The sequence below is a fragment of the Periophthalmus magnuspinnatus genome, chromosome 21 (genome assembly GCF_009829125.3).
Source record: "Periophthalmus magnuspinnatus isolate fPerMag1 chromosome 21, fPerMag1.2.pri, whole genome shotgun sequence".
Classification (NCBI taxonomy): Eukaryota; Metazoa; Chordata; class Actinopteri; order Gobiiformes; family Gobiidae; genus Periophthalmus; species Periophthalmus magnuspinnatus.
Genome location: NC_047146.1, coordinates 21,256,993 through 21,272,731, shown reverse-complemented (window position 1 = coordinate 21,272,731; position 15,739 = coordinate 21,256,993). Strand labels below are relative to the sequence as shown.

At 39.5% G+C, this 15,739-nt stretch overlaps 2 protein-coding genes across 2 annotated transcripts; both read left to right on the top strand.

Annotated features, from left to right (window-relative positions):
• Nucleotides 1-693: 693 nt before the first annotated feature.
• LOC117389653 (tripartite motif-containing protein 16-like) lies at nt 694-2,712 on the top strand. Its single transcript, XM_033987352.2, has one exon. It carries the CDS (start codon nt 702-704, stop codon nt 2,352-2,354), a length of 1,653 nt encoding a protein of 550 aa, XP_033843243.1. The 5' UTR covers nt 694-701; the 3' UTR covers nt 2,355-2,712.
• A 1,141-nt stretch (nt 2,713-3,853) lies between these two features.
• tgfbr2l (transforming growth factor beta receptor-like) lies at nt 3,854-15,613 on the top strand. Its single transcript, XM_033986476.2, has 8 exons — nt 3,854-3,919; nt 6,728-6,881; nt 9,562-9,773; nt 10,903-11,636; nt 12,382-12,519; nt 12,999-13,140; nt 13,823-13,950; nt 14,467-15,613. The coding sequence occupies exons 1-8, from the start codon at nt 3,868-3,870 to the stop codon at nt 14,788-14,790; spliced, it is 1,884 nt and encodes a 627-aa protein (XP_033842367.2). The 5' UTR covers nt 3,854-3,867; the 3' UTR covers nt 14,791-15,613.
• Nucleotides 15,614-15,739: the final 126 nt, after the last annotated feature.

Sequence of the window (15,739 nt, the reverse complement as noted above, 5' to 3'; positions counted from 1 at the left end):
GCCTGTGGTTCATCTTGAATCAACCCATATATACCTGGCTCTCCCACCACTTCCTGCCGGTTGGTCTATATGTCTTCAGTGGCACTTTTGAAATTACACATTAGTTTATATTTATTATTTTAATTTAGTATTTTAATTTTTCACTGTTCCCAGTTTTTTGCCCAACCATCTTTGCATGTCCAGCATCTGACTGCTCCTGTACTTTCAATTACTATGCACAAACAGGGAGTTGAAATCCTTATGAGTCAAATATGAGTCATTCTTTTGTTACTTGTACCAGTCTTGTGTTGTGTTTGCTAAAAAGCTTGCGACATCAGTTTAATTGGCGCCAAAATTCAAATTTGCGCGGGTTGTGTAAAGATTTCCTAATTTGAGTGCAAGAAGAAACCTGCCTCCTCACACCACATGCTGCCGTCATCGAACTTCTCCCTGTGACATTCGCAGACATAGTCTCAAGTCTCATACATGTAACACATGACACTGTGTAGTTGACAGAGTCTCATATTTAAAAAGTAAAGTATAAAACATAGGGAAGTAGTAAAGTATAAAACATGTTTCTGTGACTTTAAACTGTTGCCTGGCTCAGAGATTCCAGCTTCTTCCTCAGATCTGCACACAGCAGTGGGTGGAGCCCATGGCTCCCACTCTACTCTCTTAAGTTTCATTTCTCTCAAATTCAAGCTGTTTCTGATCCAGGAGAGATGGCAGAGAAAACCCTCGACCAAGAAGCCTTTTCCTGCTCCGTGTGCTTGGATCTACTGAAGGATCCTGTCACTATTCCCTGTGGACACAGCTACTGCAGGAGCTGTATCCAACAGCACTGGGCCCAAGAAGATGAGAAGCAGATCTACAGCTGTCCTGAATGTCGCCTCACCTTCAGCCCCAGGCCTGTCCTGGTTAAAAACATCATGTTATCAGGTTTAGCAGAGCAGCTGAAGAAGACAGTGCCCCCTGATCCCTGTTGCTATGCCGGACCTCTGGATGTGTCCTGTGATGTGTGCGCTGGGAGGAAGCTGAGAGCTGTCAAGTCCTGTCTACAGTGCATGGCTTCATACTGTGAGCGCCACTTACAGCCTCATTATGATGCTGCAGCATTACAGAAACACAAGTTGATGGCGCCATCTCACCGGCTCCAGGAAAACATCTGCTCTCAACACGACAAAGTGATGGAATTATTCTGCCGTAGAGACCAGCAGAGCATCTGTTACCTCTGCTCTGTGGACAAACATAAGGGTCATGACATAGTGACCTCTGCCTCAGAGAGGGCCCAGAGGCAGGCAGAGATCCCAGCCAGGAGGGCCCTGCTGCTCCAGAGTCTCCAGCACAAAACGTCAGACGTGAAGAGGCTCCACAAGGAGGCTCAGGACATCACCCACTCTGCCCGGGAAGTGCTGCAGTGCAGTGGGGACAGCTTCACACAGATGGTACGTCTGCTGAAGAAAAGACGCTCTGAAGTGGAGCAGCAGATCCGCTCCGAGGAGCAGACCCAACTGAGCCGTGTCCAAAAGCTCCAGGACCAACTGCAGCAGGATGTGAGTGAGCTAAAGAGCAGCCTTTCTGAGCTGGACGTACTGGCCCTCACCCAGGATCATAACCAGTTTCTACAGCTCTACTCTTCACTGTCCCCACACACACAGAGCACAGCCAGGATTCACACGGGGGACTGGAGGTACTTTGAGGAAGTGACCAGAGCTGTGTCCAAACTCAAGGACACACTCCAGCTCACTCTGGAGGAGGGTCTGTCCAACGTCTTACCAAATCCAGTCCAAGATTTTCTGTTACCAGCTGAACCCAAGACCAGAAAGGACTTCTTACAATATTCTGCAGAAATCACCCTGGACCCAAACACAGCTCACACTAGATTGTTTTTGTCTAAGGAAAACAGAAGTGCCTCTGTTACATGGTTAGGTCAGATTTATACTTATCATCCAGAACGATTCAGTGACTTGAGGCAGGTCCTGAGTAGAGAGAGTCTGCCGGGCCGCTGTTACTGGGAGGTGGAATGGAGTGGGTTGGGAGTCCGTGTAGGAATTTCTTACAAGAATGTTCCCAGAAAAGACGACTCAGGTGAATGTGGATTAGGAAACAATAATAAATCCTGGGCTTTAAACTGTGACAAAATCGGTTATTCCTTTTGGCATAACAAAGTCCGATCCAACGTCTCAGGTCCGGTCTCACCCAGAATTGGGGTTTACTTTGACCGCAGTGCAGGGGTTTTGGCATTTTACAGCGTCTCTGGAAGTACCATGAGCCTCCTCCACAGAGTTCACACCACTTTCACCCAACCTCGCTACGCTGGAGTCTGGCTTTATGGGTTTCCTAGAGACACTGTGCATTTTCCTAAACTCAAATAGCAGCTTTGTCCACAAAGGTTGAAGTTATTTACATATGGGAATGGGCTCTGCAAAAAACAACATATTATTTTTCTTGAAAAATCTTGTTCTACTTCTAGTTTCGGCCTGTACAAACATCTTAAACAGTCAATGTTTCAGTCTTCTCTCAAATTTTAGTGCTCTTGGGTGTGTTTAAAACGTGCACTGTTTATGCTATTGAGCAGAAATCAAGTGTAAAAGTTTTCTTTACAAAATGCCAGTTGTTATGAACATTAATCTTTTGTATTATGTTTTTGTCACTGTGCATTTTCAGTGTTTTTTTTCTGTTAAATTCTTATCATAATTCTAAAATGTTTTTCACTGCTTATTCAGTGGTGAAGCCCTGGATTAAGTTGAGCAAATATTGTAATCTTTACATTGTAACATTGTAAAATAAATAAATAAATACATAATAAATTCATGAATGCATCTGTTTTCATGTTGCGTCATAAAGCATGGATTTGGTAAGCTCTTTATATTATTCATTCACTACAAACCTTTTGTGGTTCATTTGCAGTCTAGTCACATTTTTGTCTAGGATACATCAACCTCAATCAAGACAGTAATAGGCACATTTTAGTTCAGTTTCCAAAATATCGTCTGAATAAAACATGATAAAAAAGGTTTATTCTTGCCAATATCACCCACGACCGTACAACAAAGAATCATCATTTTCTTGAGAAGTTGGTTTGAAGACAGAAGTTTGCAGAGCATGAATATGTCTCATCCAGATGTAACACCTTCAATAGTCACTAGACGGCAGCACTTCATTTCAACTGGGATAACAATCAAACTAGTTTTGTATTAGTACGAAATTAAGATTTAAACGTCTGTGTTTTGATAGATCATAAAAAACAATTGGAAAAACTTAATAGGCCTACGCAGAGCCTACTTGAAGCGAATGTAGGCTAGATCTACAACCTCTTGAATATTAGTCACTTGTAAGTGCTGGTCAAACTTGGTCTTATTCAGATCTCAGTCTGAATTAAAATTGTTATTCAGTCTAACTTAGGACTAAAACAGCGAGTGGATCTAAAATATCCTAATGGGTTGGTGGTGTTAAATGTATCAAAACCTGTTTCTTCATATTGATTGATCCCACTTTTTAATATTCGATTTAATTTTGTCTTAATACAAACACATTTAAAAGTCTTAATGTAAATTATGTACTTATTCCTTGCACATAAACAAAATTTCTTTCTCCGGAGTCTAAATCCTACAGTAACTGCCTACAGTGAGGTGATATTAGTATTAGTATGTAACCCTGGACTAAATCAACCTTTTAGGACTAAACTAAGCATCCAGCCCAGCTCTGATGTGTATTTGAAAGCCGTCAGTGTCTTGTACTGATGTTTTGCTGGGTTTTGACACAAAGGCAGCAGCAGAGATGTGGGCGGGCCTTATCCACATCTGGACTGAAAACATCTGGGCCCTTCCCCCCGCTCCTGCCCTGCTCCTCTGGCTCTGGGACACTGCACTCGAACAGACTTATACCATGGTTCGGTGCAAGACGTCCCGGGTTGGAATCCTGTTTTTTCTAAGTCTATGTAAGTTATAGAGTTTTATCTTTTTAGTTTTTTTACAGGTCAAAACTATGGCTAAAACGAAGACTTTTAAATGGTTGGCAAATGTCATGGGTGTACATGCTCTAAAATCCATGTGTGTGTTGCGCTGTCAGTAGTAAACGAGGCTTATCATACTGTACATCTGCTATTTCTTTTAATGGATTATTGAGACATATGTGCTTTGGTTTTTTTTTACACTTTTGTTTCTAATTCAAAAATCCGGACTAAATTTAACCTCAGGAATGAACTCAGACTAAACTGGGATTAAACTACCCCAATTATAAGATATTTACAAAGACATTTTAATCATTTTTGGGGATCCTGTGAAATTGCATGCTCCAAATTTTCAGTTTATGCTTTGCGTCAAATCTATTTCTCAAAAAATCTAAATAGACTATGTGCTGGATCTAACCCAGGTAAACACTAGGCTAGGATTAAACTATCCCTATTCCTAGATTAGGTTAAAATTCCTTGACAGTGTCTGTTCTCAGGATATCTTTGAGGTCCCAGGGCAAACTCAGAAGACTGCTCAAATCTTTAGTTTGCATTCAAGCAACTTTTAGCGTGATACCAACACGGCTGAGATGTCCAGTTTAAAAAGCCCAAACTATGTAAAGATTATAGATTATATTCCTATGCAGTTCTCGTTAGATCTGTTTATGTTCAGGGCACTAAATAGCATTTGGTGGCATCTATAGCCACAGCTGCCCTGCGACAATGTGGCAAAACCTGGCTGCCAATTCGCTCTCGGTAGTGTCGGTAGTGGCCAACTTGCCACTACCGACACATTCATGCTAACACAGACACGCTGGTTTCTTCTGCAAAAACAATATTGTTGAGTAGACCAGTTATGATTTATTTAGTTGGTCAAGATTTTGTTTATTTAAAATCATTCTTTTGTGTTTCAATCCAAATGAAATGTCAGAAGTGGACAATTGTCTTTGTAACCAGCTCAACAACTAAGAAAAACTGCTTAATTATAACAAGACATTCTGAATTCAAGTCATTGAAGTCATTCTGTTATGCAGCCTTGTGTCCACTGGCGCACATAAAAACTCTAACACATTTTGTGAGTGCCAGCCTCTGTGTTCTCCAGTGTCCTCAGATCCACAGCTCACACACTCCCCTTTGTTAAACTGGAGATAATGGCCATTTAATAGGCTTTAACATGTTCACAGTTCACTACAGGCCAACAGTTTAAACCAAGCTATTTTCTTTTTTTATGAACCCATTTTTATTTATATGATTTATCTTAACCTTTTATAGAAACACAGATTTTCTTCTTATTCCCATATTTTTTTTTTCCATTTCTATTTCTCCCTTAATGACTTTCTTTTGGATTTGATCAAGTAAGTGATTTTTAAAGTGATCATTTCATTTGTGATAGTGATTAACTGTACATATTATATTACTATTAAGCATTAATTTTGGTAATTTTGTATTTTCTGTATGTAAATATAGTCAGAAAATTAACTATGTGAGAGCACTACTACCCTAAACTAGTTCCACTTGTAAACAGTGAGTATACAGTGAGTCGATTCAGGCAGCTTTTTACTGTGCGGTATGGGCTGCGTCTCCTAGATTTCCCATAATTCTTTGAGGGCGTGGTTTTGGCTGCAAACTTGGCTCATATTTTGTAGTGCAGTTCTGGCTTTAATTTATTTCTGGAGGCAAACAACTCACATGCGTTTCAGCTGCATTCGACCCACTCTCAAATGTACACAAATGGTTGGAAAGTCGTGTCTCTGTTGATAAATGGGGCAAACATGTCAGAGAAGAAATGGACTAAACCGAGATGTAGTAGCCAAGAAAAACTGGGGATCATCAAAGATTTACCAGGACTATAGAACAAAACTCTCTCTGTATTTTTTATCAGTCTGGTTCCCAGCCACTCCATTACGTTTCGAGCCAGAGCCAAACAGGATCGTTCAATCAGATTTATCCATTTACTTTTTTCAGTGACATGTGAAACGAAGGAGCTCATTGGTCATTGATTATTTACAGACTAAATTTATCTCACCTCAGATTAACACAGTTTTAGGCTTTGCTTTTTAATTCTGCAGAAATCTGTGATATTTTTTTTATTTTCTGTGATATTTTTTCCCTTTCTTTTTTCCTCATAAGCAGCCACATTTTTATACTGACGTGTGTCCTTGACTGGCTAATCCACCTGTCAATCACACTTATCTGAAAAGAGGGAGATTTATCGGTGCACTGAATCTCCCAAAGTATTGAAGAAGTGTGTAATCAGGATCTCAGACAAGGACAAAACGAGACTAAACCAGTGCTTAACCAAGACTAGACCAGTTCTAGTCTTTGAGGAATTAATATGACAACAAATTTGATTGAATTTAATTTAGGTTTACTCCTACTTTAAGCCTAATTTTGACCATGTTTAGACCTAAATTTCATCCTTTATTTTTGAGTCTTTGATGAAGATATAGAAGGCATTGTAGTGTTGGTGAGTTAAAAGCGTTTGATTATATACCAAACAGTTACAGACCAGGACAATATGATAAAACAATTCATGTTTCTGTAATTCTGATTGATCACATTTTTAATATTTGTCATATTAAAAAAAAAAAACCTGACGTTCAGTATTTATTTCCTGAGCATAAACAATACAGACTTTTTTCAGCAAACAAAAACTCATCCTTCAAAACTGCTTCAAACTCAATTCTAAAGCACACTTTTCCCGACAGAGGCTTGGTTGTTGACTTCTCCATATTCTTAAATACCAATGCATTATGGTGTGTTATTATTGTGTAATAGATCTTTTATTTTTGTCAGGCCTGTTCGCGGTGGAGGGCTTTACTCACCTGAGCTTTAACGTCTGTCGCTGGTGTGAAGTGTCTAGTCCAATCTGCAGAGACAGTGTTTGTGTGAGCAACTGCAACCTCTCCTCCTTCTGTTCCAGCACTGAGGAGATCTGCTTCGCAATATGGTGAGTTTAGACCTGGTTTAGTTCTAGTTTAGTTCCTGTTTAGACCTGGTTTTGTTCTAGTTTCTTCCTGACAACACGGTGGCTAGGTGGGTAGCACTCTCGCCTCACAGCAAGAAGGTTCCAGGAAGAAAGTGCTGTGTTTGCATGTTTCTTCCAGTGTCTGTGTGGGTTTCCTTCTGGCATTCCAGTTTCCTCCATTAACTCAAAACATGCAATAGGTCAAATCCTTCTGACCGAGCCTGGCTCAAGATCCAGAGATGGGTCTTGCTCTTGACCTAATGAAGAATTGATCAAATGCAGAGGACCTGTTTCTCTATGGGGACAATAAAATCCAAGTTTAGTACTGTTTTTTTTTTTTTTTGTTTATTCCTGGATTAGTCCTGGTCACGGCCTTCAAGGACAGTGTCCTGGGATAGTCTCATCTCTGTTTTGGAGTTTTGAGTTACATAGTCTTCAAAGAAAATAAAGGAAAGAAAGATTAAAACTTGCTGTTCTTGGCTTAGTTCTTATTTAGCACTGTTTAAGATCTGGCCCCGTCCTTTTCTTGTGTACCACATTCTGTATCATGCATCAGGTTACATTATATTTGTCTTTGTTCTTGTTTTGATAAAACTCTCTCTCCTCCGTCCCTTATATCGCTCCCCTCCTCTTTCTCCCTCTCTCCTCCTCCTCTCTCTCTCCCCCCTCTCCTTCTCTCTGTATCTTAAAGTTTCCTCCCTTGAGTTGTGTTTTCTCTCGAGTTTTCCAGAGTTGAAACTAAGAAGGGGCCCATTTTAGGGACAACAACCGCAACTTGAACTTCAAACAAACCCTGAATATCCAAATGAAAAAAAGTGCTGATGTTGCTTTAGTTTAGGACCGCAAGCTTCAGGTCTAACCCAGAACTCAACTGAAACTGAAACAGGGCAGAAGAGGGACTAGAACATGACATTAGACAGTATGGCATTACTCTTATGGAGCTTGAATTTAATCAATTACAGATGAACAAAAAAAGAAACAAAAAAACATGAAAACATTGTTGAGTGGGGTTATTTTATTTGCATCACCTGCTTGTCTTCATTGAAATAAATATGTTTAATGCACAATTGTGGAAAAGGCAAAGCAATAACGTAGTAATTTGAAGAGTTAAATAATAAATCTCAAAAGAAGTGGTTTTAAAACCTTGAATGGTTCATCACATCTGTTGACATTTTGTATGATTTTAGTCTTTTTTTTTTTATCCTTGATTGATAATGAAGATAAATGATCCAACTTTAAGGCTGTGACCTAATTTGAACCTGGTTTGATCCTAGTTCAGTCCTGATATAGACTTTGACTTGGTTTTGTTTTAGGGTGAATTCACACAATCACCACATCAAAATTGGGACTAAAAATTAGACTAAAGCAGAACTAAATCTGGACTAGACCAGGACTAAACCAGGACTAGAACCACAAAATGTACAGGCCTCCAATGTGGGCTAAACTTAGGACCAAAAAGGACATGTGTGAATGAGCATTTAAATGTTTTTTTTTCCATGCATTTGAGAAAGATTTGTCTTACCCCAGTACAGGTCAAAATAAGTCCATTGTGTGCTGTCTGCATCTAGTTACAAAATGTATTGTCCTATAATCAGAAAGTGTGTATTAGCCTGCTAGTCGCTGTAAACTTTACTGTGACAGCCAAACTCTGATATCTGAGAGTTGTGAAAAGTGCTCATTTTGGTGAATAATTAGGATGCTCGGAATAACTGTAGACCACTGCAAACCGTTTAAAGCCAACTATAGTTTGTCTGTTTTTCATGTTTTTTAAGACCGTAAAAATCAAGTGTTGTGTTTGCGAGTTAGTTTGTTTTTAAGGATGACTAAATCACCCTGTAGTGATTTCTCCAAACTTGCTTCGTTTGCACAAATACACACATGTTTTCCATTATATTGGTGTAGTAGCTCTTTCTTGCAGAGTCTTGCTTACTGCCTGCTTGTGTTGCATTGGTGGGTGGATTCTGGGAGTCCCCATCTCATTTCCTGTGGATCAGACCCTCCCAGTCCTCGGTGATAAGAGACAGCTGAACCAGAGCAGAACCAGGGCAACTCGCAGCCCAAGTTTGCTTTTATTTAGGCCAAAGTTCAACAGATTTGCAAAGCGCCCACTAGCACCACACCACAACTACGCTTTAATTTACCCATTGTGAATATTTCTTTCTGTTTTATAAGTCTATAAAAAAGGCTGTTATGGTGTATAAGTTTAGCAGTTTTAAGGATATCAGAGTGCCCAAGAATATTATATCATATTTGAAGCAAGGCCTTAGGGACCCGTGCTTTTCCAAAATTAAAATTCAAACTATATTCAAGGGTTCCAGCTTTCCGTTTATGGGAGCCATTTTGAGGACATTTCACCATTCAAAAGATTTTGTTCTGAATTGTGGTAATTTTTCATCGCTCTGAAACCCATGGATACATCGCCTTACGTTATTTACTGTTTGAACAAAATACAAGTTCAAATTTCTGGGTACTTTTGCTGATGTGATGTTTTCCAAGCTCATTTTTTGGGTGAAGTGTGAGCGAGCAAGTTTTAATTCTGGAGAATATGGTGAAAAAATTTGAATCGTGATCTAATCCTGTGACAAAATGCTTTTTTGATGAGATTGTCATAGCATGATTCAATGGATAGCGACCTTGACAGCAGATTTTTTGTTCTGTTTAGGAGGAAATCCAACGACACCATGACAGTGCAGACCATGTGTCACCACCCCGCTGTGCCTCTAGAGGGTGTGGAGCCTGCGGTGCTCCTGAATGTCAGCTCCAGAGAGTGCCACATGGTTCCCCAGCCAACAGCAGAGGGCGCTAGGATGGTGTGTGGCTGCAAAGGAGAGCACGAATGCAACGACAGGCTCATCTTTGACAAAGGGGCCAACGGTATTAAACGCCACACTATATTTAAATACTGTAGAACGACATCATGGGTCAAAGTTTAGAATTGGAATAGAAAATAGTATTACATTTTGGTTTGGTTTATTATTACAGCATAGTATTACATTTAGTTAAAAATGTTTGGGAGGACTGTTTTATGAGCTATTTTATGTTTGTCTAATCCCCCAGTCATCCAGGTCTGATCCATAATAAAACCCGGAGTTAAACCTGTCAATCGGACAAAAAGTTGTAGGACTGAAGATGTTTCGCTGCTCACCCAAGCTGCTTCTTCAGTCCTGGTCAGATTGGTGGTGGACACTGCCTTATATCTATCGCCGTACATCTCCATTTCAACTGGCACTAACCACTGGAGAGGGGAGTTAAAGAAGCAATTTTTGTTAGGAAAGACAATCCTTCCTTGAACAGGAATGGGGGCCTTAGACATAATTTATCTCCTATTTATAACTCCATCCTCAGACCCAAAGCAAACAAAGGAAACAAAGAAAACAATAGAGCTAGCCAGTAGCCTCATTTAGGTTTAATGGTTATGCGAAGTAGGTCACAGGCTCAGTTCACACTTAGTGTAACTCAATAGACCTAGCCTACATACGGAAAGTGTAAACAATAGCTGTTTAAACCAGCAATCTGAGCGAAACTCCTAGAACTTTTTGTCCACTTGACAGATTTAACTTGAGCTATTTTATGAGTGATTAACCAAGTTAAAATGGTGTTCCCCTCACTATCAGCCTACTTAGAGTTGTATTTTGATTGATTATGCATATTTGAGTAATCCTGTATTGTTCTGCACTTGAGCCTTGAGTGCTCAAAATATCTCATTTTCACTTAACCCCTGTCTCCCCCCACTGCTCTGTACTTGCTTGTATTGTTCAGGAAATTCAGACTCTGTCATAAATGTAGGATTCAAAATGCCACATAACAATTTTCAATAATAAAAACATGCGATGGAACATTTCCGCTTGGGAGCCACAGTCATAAAGTTGCTTCCTTGTATGCAGTCTTCCTGTATGTAGCCTTCCTTATGTTTCTTCATTTGTCTATTTTTTTTCCCCACAAGTAGCTGCTTTTAAAATTGGCAGTGTTTTCCTAATTTAGGTTTTCTGTGTCACCTCTCCAGGTTTCTCCAAGCTGCAGAGTAAGGAGGTGATCCCGGTGGTCCTGGTCAGTCTGGTGCCTCTTGTTTTGGTGGCTTTAGTCGCTTCTGTTGCCTTTTACATCTATCGCACCCGACGCTTTGGTAAGCCCGGCCCTCCAGCACGCCCCGAGTGGCCTGGCAAACCTTCCCACGAGTTGTACCAAGCCCTGGACCCCAACTGTGAACGCCAAGTAGAATGTGGACAAAGCATCACCAGTTCTTTACAACAAATTGAACACTCCAATGCAAAAGTACCAGCTATTCACAATGGTATCAGAGATTCAATACAATGGCAAGGAAAACTGACAACACCTCTACCGATTAAACTTGAAAGTTTAGTTGGAAAAGGCAGGTTTGCAGAAGTCTGGAGAGGTCGTTTGGTTCAAAGTGACAAAATGAATTCTTACGAAACGGTAGCAGTCAAAGTTTTTCCCGCCATGGAGTACGCATCATGGAGAAATGAATGTTCGATTTTCTCAGATCCAAAAGTCCAGCATGAAAATATAGTGACTTTTTTGGCTGCAGAGGAAAGGGGTGGGCCAGGACACACCCACAGGAAGTACTGGCTGGTTTTGGCCTACCACAGCCTTGGAAATCTCCAGGAGTTTCTAACAGAGAATACTCTAAGCTGGGAGGAGCTGATATCGATGTCTGGCAGCGTTGCGAAAGGGTTAGCGCATCTTCATAGTGATGCCACGTCAACAGGAGTCCCCAAGGTAAACAGACAGATTTCTAGTTTAGATATTGAAATAATAAAGTTCAAACTCTCTTCCTCTGACAGTTTCAACTGCTCACTAGCAGTCTTCCTCAGAGTGGTCACATGATGTCGCTGTGGCATCAGCAGATTTAAACAGGTTTGGGCTCTGTTTTCCTACCAGTGGAGGCAGAGGGACAGTGCCATCTGCAGTCTGGCTTTTTCAGGACAGTATCACAGGTGTGTGAGAGTAAAAAGGCCCTCACAAGTCCATTTCTGACCACCGTAAAAGAGAGAGCCACATTATGGAATGGGACGCGGCAAATGTTATAGGGACAGAGGACAACAAACATCATCGCTGGATTAAGAAGGCAACCCATCGGAGATCAAAGGAGACTATACATTGGGACAAAGGGGCCTTTTTACTTTCTCACACCTGGGATACTGTCCTAAAGAAGTCGGGCTGCAGATGGCGCTGTCATCCTGCCTCCATCAGTAGAAAAACATCACCAAAACCTGCTTAAATGGACTGGACATGTCACAGCAACATCAGTTGACCACTTTGAGGATGACTGCTAGTGAGCAGTCGAAACTGTCAGGTATGAAAACAAACTAAACTTTGGTCTGAAAAATGTCTCTTTAAAATGCTGTGTGATATCATGTCAATACAAACTATACCAATGCTTAAGTGCACAAATAGTTGTAGTTATAAAAGTCAGAATTATGTGTTATATTGTACCTTTAGTTGTTTTGCTTGCGTTTTCCAGGTGCCTATCGCCCATCGAGACCTGAAGAGCAGTAACATTGTGGTGAAGAGCAGACAGGACTGTGCTCTGTGTGACTTTGGTTTGGCTTTGAGACTGGACATGTCCCTCACTGTGGACGATTATGCCAACAGCGGACAGGTAAACCCGCACAACAGGAGTAGGGTAGGCCATATAGCTATCAATCTAACAAAAACATATTGAACTGCGATTAGATAAGCAACTTGTGGAACATTTATATCTGAGAGAAGACAAAAATATGAACTGATAAACTAGTGCCATAAATTTCATATTTGTAGAGGTCTCAACAGGTACAACAAGATTATTTTCTTTGTAGAGGACATTCTATTGTGTAAATACTGGATAACGATAATTGCACCAACTCTGATTGCATTTTTTATATATACTTTGCAGCTCTACTATAAAATGATAAATAAAATGGCAAAAAGTTTCTTAAATAATTAATTTAAAACTTAATTAAGGTAATATTTATTCGCTCATTGGGGTTAATTTGACAGCTTATTCATATTTGTGAGATACTTCAGCCTCAACCATGGCGTTGACTTCTGTTTGACTGATTCTGATGATTATTGATAATTATTACTTCTGTGTGTGTTCAGGTGGGCACAGCGCGGTACATGGCCCCTGAGGTTCTGGAGTCCCGGGTGAACCTGGAGGACCTGGAGGCGTTTAAACAGATAGATGTTTACTCCATGGCTCTGGTGCTGTGGGAGATGGGCTCGCGCTGTCAGGCCATCGGAGGTACCACTATATTTGAATAAGGAGTTCATGCTACTAACACATTTTTTGCATATCCATGGGTTTAAGGCATAAGGCATAATTCTTCCTGATTTGAAGAATTTGGCATAGCGCCAGTCCTCTGTTGTAATGTAAATGCAATTCAAGTCAAAATATTATATCTTTTGAATGTGAAAAGGTCCTCACAAAAGCCTTCAAAGCTTGAATTTTTTTATGGATTTGTTGATATCTTAATTCCTAACAGTATTTATTATAGTTTTAGCTCCAGAAAATGCAAACCTGTTTTATATACTATACTATATACTCTACAAAATATATATGTTAAGCCACAGAAGAAGACATTATGTGTTTGTTTGTTTTTTCTGAGTTATGTTCAGTAAATAGATATGTTAAAGGGGCATTGCCAACTATTAGAAGGAGTGCTGGTTTTGGCTCGCATCGGGCAACCCCACAAATGTTTTAGGAAATGGACAGTTTTATTTTTTCTCATTTAAAATATTGATTTTTATATTAAATACAATTTCAGTAACCTAAAATCTCTTGATTTATTTTGATTGCTTGCACACTTTTTTTCTTTATACTTTATTGCGTTTGAGATGAGATTAATATGAAATATTATGAAAGTGTTAATAGTATTATCTTTCATCTCTTATTTCTTATTAAAGTTCTGTATATTATTTTCCAGAGGTAAAGAACTATGAGCCTGCATTTGGGTCCAAAGTCTGTGATCAGCCGTGTGTGGACAGTATGAGAGACCTGGTTCTGAGAGACAGAGGGAGACCAGAGATCCCCACAGCCTGGACACAGCACCAGGTTAGAACTCAGTCTACGGATTCATAATATAAATGACTTAACTATTTGATGCATTATTCAGATTTTGGGTTACGTTTGAATGACTTATTCTTGGTATTTTAAACTATATATCTCAAAATAAATATGGAAAACAGGAAAGAGAACTACCGAAGAAGACCATAAGGAGAAAAACAGCATCACCTGATGACATCAACGGGTGGAACAGAGAATTTTGAGGGCTGAATGTACAAAATGTCTTGAAAATGCATGAATTAGAGTAATTTTGGCATGTCTTCATTTATTAAATACACCTAGATGTGCAGACATGGTTCAAGGTATTTGTGATTTTATTCATAATTTCTAGAAAAAGAGTAGGATAGTTACACTTCACTATAAGTCAGTTCATTTGGTGATTATATTGTAATGTGTGAGGATTACAATATAGTTATTATTGTGGAACCAGGCAGATGATCGTGACCAGTTCTTGTTTCCATGGTGATATCCCAAAAAAACCCACATATTACGTTTTTCTTTCAGGGCATGAGTGTGTTCTGCTCCACCATCACTGAATGCTGGGACCACGACCCTGAAGCGCGTCTCACTGCTCACTGTGTGGTCGAAAGATTCACGGCAATACAAAATGAGGAGGAAACAGACAGACTAAACCAGGACTCAAACCAGGACTTAAACCAAGAACAGGTCCGAGAGGGATCTGAACTCACCACAGACATGGGCCAAAACCAGGAAAACTCTCGGGACAAGGACTCAGACGTTCAAACTGACAGCCTTTCTTCCTTCCAGGACACAGAGACACAGGGGGATAGTGCAGAGCTGCCCCGTCTTGTTACTTCTATAGTGTAAAAATTTCAAAAGCTAAGGACCAAACAAGGACTTCAGTAATAAAGCTAAATAATGCTACAAGATTAATCGTAATTGAAACGGAATCGCAATTTTAATGAATGCAAGTCCCATAATTTCCTCGACAAACCACAAAATCTCTGCTAAGCTTGTTGTTCAGATCTGTACAAACATATTCTGAAATATGATTCTTGTATTAGTTCGTCAGTTAATATTTCAATATTTTTTGTCAATTCCCCTAAATGCGTTTAAAATGTGAATTTATAACAGAATCCTATACAATTTAAATCAAAAATCGAATGCTTGTCAGATAGAAATGAGATATTTTTCCCAAATTGTGCACCTTTAATAAACACCATAATTTGAAGCACCTTAAATGAATAAATTATGCCTATCTATGTAAATTCAGGTTCACCCCTACTACTGCCTACTTGCTTCTCTAGTGAAATCAAAATGTAACGATTCAGATAACACATTGCAGATTGCATACAGATTTTTTTTGACCTTACAAGAGGAGAAGTATGGTGCATCATCAACTAAAGCCAAACCCAGTGTTTTATCTGTTTATTTATAGCTAATTAAATCAACAAAATCAATTTTCCTGCCATTTTCATCTAGCCACACCACAAAATATGTAACGTGAAAAAAATACTTACCCCCACCTTAATTAAACAAATCAAGAATATATAGCGGCATGTGATGTTGGATGATAAACTAAACTACCAAATATTTTTTGACTATTGAGTGTTTGCTGCTTTTTTACATAAAAACTTAAACAGCTACATCTCATATATGTGCTACTTCTGCTGGCAGAAACAGACAGTGCCTTTGTTTTATGAATATGCTTTTATTTTGTAGGAGCTGGTCTCTTATTATATTGTGGTATTCTGGTATAACTATCTACTGTGATTGTTATTCATTTGTCTTGCTGAGAATAGTGTATATTTTGTCC

Excerpts from the sequence above, each read along its gene's own strand:
- LOC117389653 (XM_033987352.2), top strand. The coding sequence starts at position 702 with ATGGCAGAGAAAACCCTCGACCAAGAAGCCTTTTCCTGCTCCGTGTGC.
- tgfbr2l (XM_033986476.2), top strand. The coding sequence starts at position 3,868 with ATGGTTCGGTGCAAGACGTCCCGGGTTGGAATCCTGTTTTTTCTAAGT. Across the intron at positions 6,882-9,561 it reads GAGATCTGCTTCGCAATATG|GAGGAAATCCAACGACACCA; the intron begins GTGAGTTTAGAC and ends TGTTCTGTTTAG. Across the intron at positions 13,141-13,822 it reads GCGCTGTCAGGCCATCGGAG|AGGTAAAGAACTATGAGCCT; the intron begins GTACCACTATAT and ends ATTATTTTCCAG.